At 40.2% G+C, this 11,958-nt stretch overlaps 2 protein-coding genes across 2 annotated transcripts; one reads left to right on the top strand and one right to left on the bottom strand.

Moving 5' to 3' along the window:
• Positions 1 to 208: 208 nt before the first annotated feature.
• Positions 209 to 5,510, top strand: LOC5518867 (major facilitator superfamily domain-containing protein 9). The gene is made up of 5 exons (XM_032363519.2): positions 209 to 394; positions 494 to 581; positions 1,694 to 1,737; positions 3,564 to 3,693; positions 4,226 to 5,510. The coding sequence occupies exons 1-5, from the start codon at positions 323 to 325 to the stop codon at positions 5,248 to 5,250; spliced, it is 1,359 nt and encodes a 452-aa protein (XP_032219410.2). The 5' UTR covers positions 209 to 322; the 3' UTR covers positions 5,251 to 5,510.
• Positions 5,511 to 6,179: 669 nt separating this feature from the next.
• On the bottom strand, positions 6,180 to 11,570 carry LOC5518866 (uncharacterized skeletal organic matrix protein 5). Its single transcript, XM_032363520.2, has 7 exons — positions 11,443 to 11,570; positions 10,845 to 10,920; positions 10,390 to 10,467; positions 9,732 to 9,762; positions 9,162 to 9,288; positions 8,593 to 8,739; positions 6,180 to 6,654 (listed from the first exon to the last, which is right to left on the bottom strand). Exons 2-7 carry the CDS (start codon positions 10,915 to 10,917, stop codon positions 6,250 to 6,252), a joined length of 861 nt encoding a protein of 286 aa, XP_032219411.2. The 5' UTR covers positions 10,918 to 10,920; positions 11,443 to 11,570; the 3' UTR covers positions 6,180 to 6,249.
• Positions 11,571 to 11,958: the final 388 nt, after the last annotated feature.

Here is an 11,958-nt window from a genome sequence, read left to right as displayed (position 1 = left end):
AATAATTTCTCTTTGGATTCTTTTAGCCGTCATATAAATAAACTAGTCGTCTTTGTTGATAATGGCTATGCGGTTCCGCTCAAATAAACAAATTTCTATATTTTAAAATCAAAGATTAAGAATAGAAAATACATATTCTTCAACCAAGCATCTTGGGTTACCTGTGCGTTAATCTCACCCATTCCTTGACCGTGCAACCACAGGGCTACCAACTCTAGAAGCCTACGCATTCAGTTTTGCATGAAAAGAGATAAAAACCCTAAGTGTTCTTTTGTATTTTATTTATATACCGTTTCCACGTCAAAAAACCCTCTACTCAAGCATGGCTTCCTCACAAGTCTCGATCCGTACAGAAAAATTCACTATCAACTGCTTGTATCTCCTTGGATTTCTGGTAAGTTTGTTTACAACAAGTGTTCGCCTTGCTTTTTGTGAAGAACCCTAGCGAAACGGTTTTAAAGTGACACGTATCTTGCCTCTTGTACTCTACTAGGATCTAATGACTGTAAGCATGGGTTTACCGCTTGCCGCTCGCAGAGCCCGTGAGTTAGGCGCTACTCCGTCAATCGTTGGACTGATAGGTAAGTATTGAAATAGATCAACAATAACAATAAATTTTATGGTGTTGATAGACCGGTGTTTGCCTATGCTCTATATACAAATAAGTGTTTTCTTTTTTTGTGTGCATATCTTCTCTCCTTTTATTTACAACCGTTATATACCTAAGAGTTATGAAATACTAGAGACGAGCGTTTAACTTTTTAAAACTTCTTTTAGATCATCACCTATTCGTGCCCAGGGAGGTCATCCATATAATTACCATATTTCGTGTGTACGTAAGAAATAACTTGATTTACAGCTCAACCAATTTACCGTGAAAACAGGAATTATGTATGGAATTTTTGTTCGGACTCACTTCGGCGATTTTCAAAATTCAACTAGAAACACATGTCTCAAAGTCTTAGTGTCCATACCTGTCAACTTCCGAAAATACGCATTCTCTGCTTGCACTTTCATGACTTTTGCTTGGCTGTCGCTGAAAATCATTATCCTCTAAAATTTGGCCTTCACTATTTTCATCTTTTGCAGCTTTGGATTTATTAATTCCATCCATCCATTACTAATTTCAATTCATGTCCCACGCTACTAACTTTTCAGATTGGTGGTATGAAAACATGATAATGATGCTGTTTTCTATTAAGGTTTTAAAATGAATTAGCAATTCACATATTTGACCCCCCTATACAATATCATTTACACCCCTGAAAATGGGCTTGAAATCAAATTTTCTCCTTGCTTGGTGGTGTTTCAGGGTGAGTGCTATAATTTTTGGTAGCCTTTTTGGGGAGGGGCACCATTTTTGTGCTTAAATTGGGGAAGAGCCTAATTTTTGAACCAGAAAAAAACTCAACTTAGCAGCCCTCCCTCCCCCTATAAATAATTACCTTTCTGTAATCTTTGTCATAAAATAGCCAGAATGTTATAGTGAAAATCATTGAACTCAAAGTATTGTGTAAAGGACAATTAACAGACCAGTATTAAATACATATTGGTACAATGTTCAAGTGCTATGTGATAAATATAAAAAGGTGGTCATAATCGATGACAAAATAAACATTTCTTTAAATGACACCAATAGAACTTAAATCCACATTTAAGTGCAAGGATTCAGTTTTGAATCATTTCCCTGCAGGTTCAGTTTATGGAGCGATTCAGTTCTTCAGCAATCCACTTGTGGTAAGTCCCCCCCCCCCCCTGCACCCCTGCAGGTGCCTCTCCTTAGTAGTAACTCTATTTAAGCCAGCACCCACACGTGACTGTGCTACTTCATCTGGGCAATAAACACAAGTTGCTGGCTTAATGGAGGTTTAGAAAGCTGTAACAAGTATGGTACACTTTACGAATATAGCTGCTGCATAGTTTCAGAAAAACCCTAAAGATAAGAGGTGGGTTGCTCTGCCTATGCATTTGGGAATGGATATTGCAGCTGCAGCCACTTATGAAGATTGGATGCTTCATAGAGGTGCCACTTAATGCTGCATGCCACCAGTTTACTTCCAGAGGTCAAATGGAAACCTCCTTGACAAGAGACATATTAGAATCCTTGCTATTTAACAGGCCATCCGCTCTAAATTATCAGTCACACCCTCTAATAAACTTTCAATAGACACACTGATTTTACAATTTTGAAGTTTTTTTTATTAAAAATCATAAGAGGTTGTTATGTTATAGACCGGAAGCAAACGGGTGACAATGCAGCTTTAAGTAAGACAATTGAAAACATTGAAACCTCAAAATATACCCTAAACCTCAAAGTAGTGGAATCCAGGGGGTCCAGGGAATTCAGTCCCCTTTTCCATTCCCTCTCAACCAACACTGGAGTTCCCATTACAGCAGTGTCACTAAACCTGAAGTCAAATGATGTAATGTGAAAAAATGGGCCCGTTTTTTTTAATGAATAATTAAGAACTCAGAAACTGGGAAGGCGACTAAGTAGAGAAGTGAGTGGGCTGCCTCAAAATTTGATTTTTTCCACTTTAACACATTGACCCCTCAACTGGCCTGTACCGGCTTTGGGAAGTACCCACAACGCAAAAAATTCATAAATGCAAACTAACACAACAAGATGAAGATACTCAGGCATCAGTCTAAGGGATAAATGGTCTTGAAGATATGCATCCAACCAAGGTGTTGGCAACTACTCTTAAGCCAAATAATAGCACAGGTTCTTTGACAAATTTCAAATCGAACAAGGAAAGAAAAGCAGAATCACCCCTCTCAATAAAACGCTCAAAATACAACACAAGGGAGAGAGATCAGCAAACACAGCTCAAGACACAAATAGATACCTTTATTCTGATACTCCAGGTACATTTCCATGGCCTCAAAACACAATGTCCACTCCTTGAAAGATTGTACAACCACGAAGATGTCTTTACGTATTGCAAAGCATTCTGGGAGATCCAGGGGAAAATTCACGAGGGGAGGGCCAGTCAACACTCCTCTCCCCAAAGTCAGATGTCTTTTCACCCCAAAGCCAAACAAATCAATTCCAGGTCATACTGACCCAGATTAGCAGTGTAAACAATTCTGGAATCAATTTGGTTTCAGAAAAGACAGCATTTAGGAGAGCTGTGTTGATTCATTAGAAAATTATTTTCTCATCCAGGCAAAGCCAAACAATCAAAAATCATCATGAATCCCCCTTTGCTTGCAAATATCCATAAGCAAAGCACTCAATTATGCCCCAAAAGACTTCATGATGTCCTGAGACACTCTCCTAATATGCTCATAGCTGTATTTTTGATGAAAAATACAAGCAACCATCAACTTGTGCTGGCTTCAGCACAACGACGAGGGGTTAAAAGTGGGGACCGCAAAGCACTGTTGGAAAGCTTGGATACAGCTGACTAGGTGCAGCTGTGTTTGACTTTGACAGGCTGTATAAAACTCATAATAGGGGGGGGGGAGGTATCTGTTTTCAGTCTGTTTTTTGTAAATTCAGCTCAAAAATAGCCAAGAGTCAATAGGTTAAACACTTGATTGTTGTCTGATATTTCTAGGGTAAATTCAGCGATGTTGCAGGACGGAAGAAAGTCCTTCTTGTGAGTCTCCTGGGGACTGGTGCTGCATATTTGTTACATGGTCTGTCTGTATCACTTATAATGCTGGCCCTTACAAGAATTCCAATTGGTGAGTGAGGGAGGGGTAGCTACTGTGTGCGAGAAATGGTATAGATCAAGTACCCTAGGCCCCCTCCCCTCCCCCCCCCCTGGAAGGAGTTAATAGTGCATTCCCTGTCAGAGTAAACTACTACAACCTCACTCCTTTTCAAAGTCTCTGGATCAGATTTGTGCGGTTATTTTGGTTTTATTTTGATCATTGAAATATCATATTTTTTATTTGATCTAATATTATTTTGGAACAAAGCAATTATATATAGATTATTTAAAATAAAAATAGCTAGTTAGTAGGAAAAATTGAGTTTTATAATGATTGAATTTTTATTCGCTACTGAAATGATCATCTCATTTAGCTATTACTTACGTAAAAATTACGTCATAAGTACAAGTCGCATTAAGGGTCTTTACAATTTTTTTTTTGCATGTTTTTTAGTTTTTTTGCATTATGTAAAAATATAAAGGTGGCTGAAAATAAAAATAAAATGTGTTGCATTCATTGAACAAAACTTTCCTTGAATGTTTATCTACTTTTATTGTGATAGGTCTATTCAAACAAAGCCAAAGTTTGTGCAAAGCCTGTCTTGCGGACATTACTGCCCCTGCTCAGCGCATCTCTGTGTTTGGAAAATTTAACGCGTTTTCAAGCCTCGGTTTTGTGGTCGGCCCTCTGATTGGCGGTCACCTTGCGATGACTGACAACGGCTTCTTTCGCGTGTTTCTATTGGAGGGTATTCTCTTTGTCGCCATGACAATCTTCACGTGGCTTTGCATCGAGCATGATGATCAACAGCAGAGTTCACCCAACAAAGATGTCGGCACTGCGAGCGAGTCTTCCGAATTTGACGGCGCAAGGAATTCTGAAATACAAACTAAATCCGGACGAAAGCTTCAGGAAAATCTTAAGATTGCTAGTGACTTAAAACAACAACCAGATAAACACGCTAAGAAGGGGTTCATAGCTAAGTGGATATCCTACTTTCGCGTTGCTTCATTCAGCAACGTTCTAGATCTTCTCATCGTCCGCTTTCTTATGGGATTCTCGATGATCATTTTTAGAAGTAACTTCTCCACAGTGCTTGAATTCCGTTATAACACCACGCCCAAGACGAACGGGTACGTTATGTCTTTTAATGGAATCGTTGGCGGTTTATCCGGGTACTTCGTTGGCAATTTACTTACATTTTACAATAACGATGACGCAAAGGCTCTTCTACACTTCTCCTCCATTCTAGCAATTTCCATCTTCTGCGTGACATTCTCACCAGAGCTTTGGGTCCTCGTTGTGTTTATCGCTCCCTTGGCGTTCTCTAGCGCCGTCTCTCGAGTGTGCTCCACTAACTTGACCCTCAAGCGGGGACGCGCGGATGAGAAAGGTTTACTTCTCGGGGTCGGGAACTCGCTCATGTCATTCGCGCGCATGCTCTCTCCGACCTTAGGGGGGCTCGCGCAGGAGTTGAGTGTTTACGCGCCCGGGATGTTATCGGTGAGCGTGTCAGCGGTTGGTATATTGCTAATGGCGACGAGAATTGTTGGAGCGGAAGCGAGCGAGGAGAAAAAGAAGGATTAAGATGGAGCGGAAAATAAACTAAGAGTTGGGGACCAAGAAAAATCAGGACAGCGTTGATGGCGGGAAGGAATACAAAAACCACAAAGGCTTAAAGTTGCGTATCGTTTATGAAATGTTGGCCACAAAATATTCAGTTACCTGAAAGGTTTACGTAATAATATCATTTAAAGGGACTTGGGGGTAATGTTATTAAATTTACTAAATAGAAAGTAAAATTTTGTAATACTTGCATTCTGTTTTTAAAACAATTCTCAAATCAAGATGTTGAATTTCTTGTAAGAATACTGCATCATCTGCTGGGTATCTAGTTTGGCCATCTACTTTGTGCAGTCTTCCCGTCGGCTAAGCTAAGGATCAAAAGAGTGTTTGACTCCTTACTCTTTTGCTATTAGTTTATCGAAATTCAGCGTTATAACAAAAGTAGTACCCGAAGCAGCTATAAATTGTTGGCTTTGTGAACGTATTTGTATTTTGCGCTATCATATTTTTAATAAGTCGCGCCGGACGACGTAAATTGGTAGGCTTTCTCGCGACGCGCACCTCTAGTGCTAGCCCTACCGCAGAACGAACGAATCAACGCCCCGACGCTATAGATAAAACGTATGAAATTATCTGTTGCCTCTATCCCTGAAATAGTCTAGGGCTTGTATCTAAAAGCCTGTTGTAAAGCAAGGTCGAAATACCTTTAGTCATCCGCTCGCTCAAATATGGCTGCCATGAGATATGAAACAATAAAGATATGAATTCGTCAAGCTCCTTTTACTAAAGTTTTCCAGACTCGAACTCGATCGCTAGGAGGGGGAGAGGGGTAATTCTAGGCAGGCGCAAAGGGTTCTTAGCTTTGTCATGGCTCTGTCGTCGGACACCCCGGAAGCCTCGAGTCCATGTCATGGATGGAGAGTTTGGTGTTCAAAATGAAAGTAGACGAGTTTGGGTTTTATAATGCTCGTTTATTATCTACCCTCTACAGTATTACATGAGTCATGGGATGGTTTCACATCATGCGACAAGCACATATGACATGGTCGCTTGAAAGTTTTCCCTCATATCATTTGTGTGTTCGAGATTGCTACACCAATAATCGCACATATTACCAGCAGAATAATGCTGCCAGTAGTCTGCATCAATGCCTATTCCTATAACAGAGTCGCAGCTATAACAATCCATATCATTATTAGCGACTATACCAATTCTTGCTCGGGGCCCCCAAGCCCTTTCGCATATGGCATTGAATCCTGATCTTTGGCAGTTGCGCTGCAGTGTTGCCTCCGTGGATCCGAGCAGATTTCGCCAATCTTTGTCTGGGATGTTTGCCTCGAGTCGGTCACCAGTGAATACCGATTGGAGTGATGGCCGAGTGCTGTTCATGTTGATCCTCATCCATTGAATATTAGAAGTGCCAGGCTGCAGGATAGAAAAAAATTAGGTTAAAGTTTTATGTTTATCGCTTTTTGCACCTGCAAGTTTTGCACACCATGTTGGAAGTGGTGTTCTAAAGTAGTTTGTTAAACATTTCCCATTTTCTTCGGAGTCAAACAAACTAAAGCCAGAATGTCGGCTGTAAAGTATCGCACAAACAATAGCTGTTGCAATCAGATCAACTACTTATACTGCTGACAAAATCGTGCCTGTTGGTCGTTAAGAAGACGGTTAATTTTATGTGTGTGTTTCTATAGAAAAAGTCTAGATGTATCTAGTGACCAATTACCAAGTGCCCATGTCAGTCATAACACCTTCAGGCGCGTACACAGGATTGGCTGAGGAGAGGGGGGCGGGGGGGGGGGGGGGGGGGGGGTGCGCAGTCGTAGGAATCTTATTGAAAATCCAAGTATTTAAAGATTCATTAATAAGACATGACCCACTTTTTGGCCGCCAAGGGGGGAGGGGTGCGCGCACCCTGCGCACCCCCCTGTGGACGCGCCAGCAAATTCGTTATTGTTTTCATTGAACATTGGAAGGTATACGTGTATTAAAATCTCAAAATAGCCATCTTAAAACAAAGTTTTACGCTTCATTTACAAAATTCAATAAAAAATATCGCATTATTGGCAAATCAGCCGATGAAAATGGATGCTTTATCCCTTGGTACTTTTCTAGGATTACGAAATCGCGGCTGATGAGGGCTGTTTAAGGGTGCCGAGTTTAATTTATCCATACTAGTGAATTACACTTGACGCCACCCTGTTTTACCTAGACACGCCACTGTGGTAGTGATCCATCCTTGGTGCCCTCGCTAACAAGGACACCTTTGGAAACCATCAGACTTTTTATATGAAGTAGAACCTCGCTAATAAGGACACCTTTGGAAACCAAAAGACTTTTATATGAAGTAGAACCTCGCTAATAAGGACACCTTTGGAAACCATCAGACTTTCATGTAAAGTAGAACCTCGCTAATAAGGACACCTTTGGAAACCATCAGACTTTTCATATAAAGTAGAACCTCGCTAATAAGGACACCTTTTGAAACCATCAGACTTTTCAAATAAAGTATAACCTCGCTAACAAGGACACCTTTGGAAACGATCAGACTTTTCAAATAAAGTATAACCTCGCTAACAAGGACACCTTTGGAAACGATCAGACTCATAAAAAGTAGAACCTCGCCTTTAATATTGACCTTTTATCACCTTCACCTTCTATTCTGAATACTAAGTATGCACCTGCTAGTCATACAGGTCATGCGCAGTGTGACCTATGCCAAAACTAAATAAACAATTACTTTACATTTCAAACAAGCCAAACGTGTTCCTCAGCCTCATTATTCTGTAGTATTTTATATGATAATTATTTCTAGTTAATTGATTGTTATACTAACACCTACGCATTTTAAAAATTGTGTCTTCTTTTACATCAACATTCATTTGAATTCTTACATCACCTCTCGTATAGCAGTCAAACGAGTTATTACCGAATTATTAATATGACAGTATAAATAGGATTTCACTGTAGATCACAGTGCACTTGTAATAACGACAGCTTCGCTGCGGAGGCTATCGGGTAAGTACTGTTGGTTTTGTGAAGACAATCCCTAGTCAAGGAAGAGGCCTAGTAAGGATTCCCTTCTATCAGCCTCGCCTTCTGAGAATAATCGTCTGATCTTTTCCTCGAAGAACGAGCTCGAGTACCTCCCTGCTCGCTAAGAAGAGCTTGTCCTTACAATAAACGCCATTGTGAACCAGCAACCAGCCGTTTGTCTTTTGACCTCCCGTACGCAGTTTGAACTAGTTTACCCTTATAACACTTTTATCAGTCCTCAATAATAAGGGGTCCTGTAAACAAAACACTGCTTCGCTGCCCGCTAAAGAGAAAGTGCCAGTTGGCATAGAGTTGTCTACTCACTTTTTGCATTCCGACGCACACTCTACTGAATTCTGTACCCCAGAATGTGGGAAGCTTGGTTTCCTGATGGTCTGTGAATGTCTTGCCTCCAGCCATGTTGTAGGATTCATCGTCAGTCCAGTAGGTTGAATCATAGTTGAAGTTTTTCTGATAAAAATGCACATTTTATATACTTAAAGAAAGAAGAGACGCATAAGAACTTCCTAAGTAAGGAATGCGCAGTCAAAGTTAATTTGCGAAAACGTAAGAAGAATGGTAGTAGAAGTTGCTAAAAAAAACATATAAACAACTCGTTTGGTTAAGTAGAGTGAAGGGGATACCCAGTCAAAATGAATATGCTAGGACGTATTAGATTTGACGATTCAGGGAATGGCCATTGACGAACACAACCCTTTCCCCATCCGGCGAACACTTTAGTATCACTCTAATACCCTAAGCGCATATAATACACACAGTCAATTGACGAAAGGTCTTCGCAGAACAGACACTCTTGATTGACATGTTGATTGACATGTCGGCATACCTTGATTGAAATGTTGATTGACATGTTGATTGACATGTCGGCATACCTTATTCCCGTCCACCTTCATGACCATTGTCCAGGGTCCCGGGCCACAGTTAACAATCGGATCAACATGGCAGTAGGCTGAGAACTGCTGTCCATTGATTCTGAGGGTCTGTTCACCATTATTTTGGCTACCAACAGAAATTTAAAGAATGATGACCAGCTGTTTCATGTGATGCTGCTATTGTTGACATTTTTTGTATGATATATTTAACTGCGAGATGATGTTATAGTAGGCCTCGAAAGATGAGGGGGATTTACAGAGTTTTGGCAGGCCTAGACATTTTGAGGGGAGGGGGACACGATACAGGAAAATAAAAACATCTTGAGTAGAACAGACACACCCTTACTGACATTTTCTTGATTTTGAAAAAATTTTTGGGGGGCACCTGCCCCCAGTGCCATACCCCCTGCAACGGCCCTGGGTCAACAAGCATCTCTGTGACATGCTATAAATAGTCGCGGTGTTAACGGATTCTTTTTTTGACGGAAGTGTGCGAGGAACAAAAATTGTACAAGCATTTGAAGGGAATTTAATCGTGCATGTAAGAGAAACTGCCTTTAAATTACTTACGGATTAGCGGCACGGCAGCTAGTCATTGGAGCTGCAATTGAGATACAAAGTGTTCAGTGATATTGATGTCAGCCCAGGGGGGATACTCTCAAGAAAAGTAGACGAGAGTGATCGTCCTATCTTTTAGGGTATAAAATCACTGCTATCCCTTAGGGGATGTTTAACGTTTTTTCGGATTTTGCTATCTCTTAGGGTATAAAATTCGATAAACTGCTATTCCGGGGGACGTTTAAGTTTTTCCGATTCTGTTATCTCTTAGGGTATAAAATTCGACCTACTGTCAATCCTTAACGTATTTTTCCAAATTTTACTATCTCTTGGGGTAAAAAATCCTTCGGTGACATCCAATTTGATATCTCTTAGGGGTAAGAATTGCTGTTAACCACACCCAAAAAGCTATCCCTTAGGGTTATTAAAATTGATTTTGCCGACGATAACCCCCACCCCACGGTGTCAGCTTATATCGGGTAGCTTGTGTTAAAATCAACATTGATATAATCTTTTCCAGGGGGGTGGCCTAGGGAGACCGGGCCTCCCACGTTTTAGCAGCCAAAAATTCAGCAAATGTATAAGACATTAACTAAAATACAGCGAAAAATGATTTAAAAGTCCCTTTTGGGCCCCCCCAGTTAAAAATCCTGGCTACGCCGCTGCTTACCTGTGCTCATCTCGAGCCTTTCTACACGGGTCTCTAGGCTGCAAATCTTGCTTTTCACGTCATTTTCTGTTGGAGTGTCTAGAGTTTGACAGATTAGGGTCTGGTTTAGGGTGTGGGCCTACCCTTCAATATTGTGGATAGCTTAATCTTACAAAATACAAATTTTTGGTGGAAATTCCCGACGTACACAGTTCTTATCGACAAAACTAAAAAAAAAAAATGATTGAAGCGGACTTCCAGCTATATGGTATTTTTTGTTCTTATTAGGAACTGACTGTGACATAGAAAAACGGCCATAGTTAATTGAAACCAGATTGATAGAATAGATACACTCAATTTTTTTTCAAGTACGGAAGATCATGCAAGTATATCCTCTTGTAATCAATCAACTAAAGCTACGGTCCTATCAGAAGTGTCTCTGCTTCTAACACGTGAATCCGTACGAATACACTTACAGGCTGGGTCGCAGAAGGGTTGCGCAGAAACGCAAACAACAATACCCAACAGGATGACAACAAGAAGCTTCATTTTCTGAAACGACAAAAAGAGATTTAAAAAAAAATTAAAAATGTATAATAAAACAGGTCCTTGTAAACGCTTCCGGCGTTTTGTGATGATGCACAGATAAAAGGAACCCAGATCCACGAAAAAATCCACGTCGAGCCATAAGTTTACAAAGCTCAACGTTCCCTTTCAAGTATCAGTGATGTTTGCCTTGTAGTAGAAACGACAATAAATTTTCAGTATAGGCAAAAGGAAGTAGATACCTTGTGTTTAGATAGGGGAAAATCATATATCCAAATCCGCCAAGTCTATTAAGCCCCCCTTTTATAAACCCACGTTTTAGAGTCAAAAAAGAAATAACCCAGACACTTGTTAGGGGACTTTTGGCAGTTTATTTTCTCGTGACAATAAAGCTTAGGGCTGGACATCAAAATAAAAATGTATTGAATTGCGAATGTTTTTCGAGTAGAAAAATATTGCAAGCTTGCTAAGAAACATACTCCCTCGCGCTCAGTTTCTGCAAAATAACACACTATTTTTGTCACTTACCTATAACTTCGTGAGGACGTTTCGTAGAACTGCCTTATGTCTCTGAAAAATAATGTACTGTATTTGACTCTTGTGCGCCTTTTATAGAGAGTTTTTAATAACGGCCAAATTTACCCACTTGTAGGCTATCAATCAGTTCAAAAACCACTTCGGTCATCGCCAATCGTGATTAAACACCTCCCCTTAGTGTTTGTCGTTCGCGGATTGATGCTTTCTTGGTATGTTCGGTCTGCGTGTATTGGTCTTATGTATCAAGTTTAACCAAAATGAAAGCTAATTACTTGGTCATGATATTCTCGCCTCCACGTTTGCCTATCAAAGTATGATGTATCTACGTGCTCTGTTTTCAAGCTCAATTAATACGGATGGCTCATATTTTGGACCAATTAAATTTTCTTTACTTGATAATTAGAGTTTGTGATGCTTTTGTAGAACTTGAATACGTGGGTAGATATTTTAGTGTTTGCATGCCTGTTGAGAAATGATACATATAATAGTTATTTTATCACGAAAGTA

This window comes from Nematostella vectensis, chromosome 14 (genome assembly GCF_932526225.1).
Source record: "Nematostella vectensis chromosome 14, jaNemVect1.1, whole genome shotgun sequence".
NCBI lineage: Eukaryota > Metazoa > Cnidaria > Anthozoa > Actiniaria > Edwardsiidae > Nematostella > Nematostella vectensis.
Note: the sequence above shows the minus strand (reverse complement) of the source record. Positions and strands in the feature narration are given on the sequence as shown.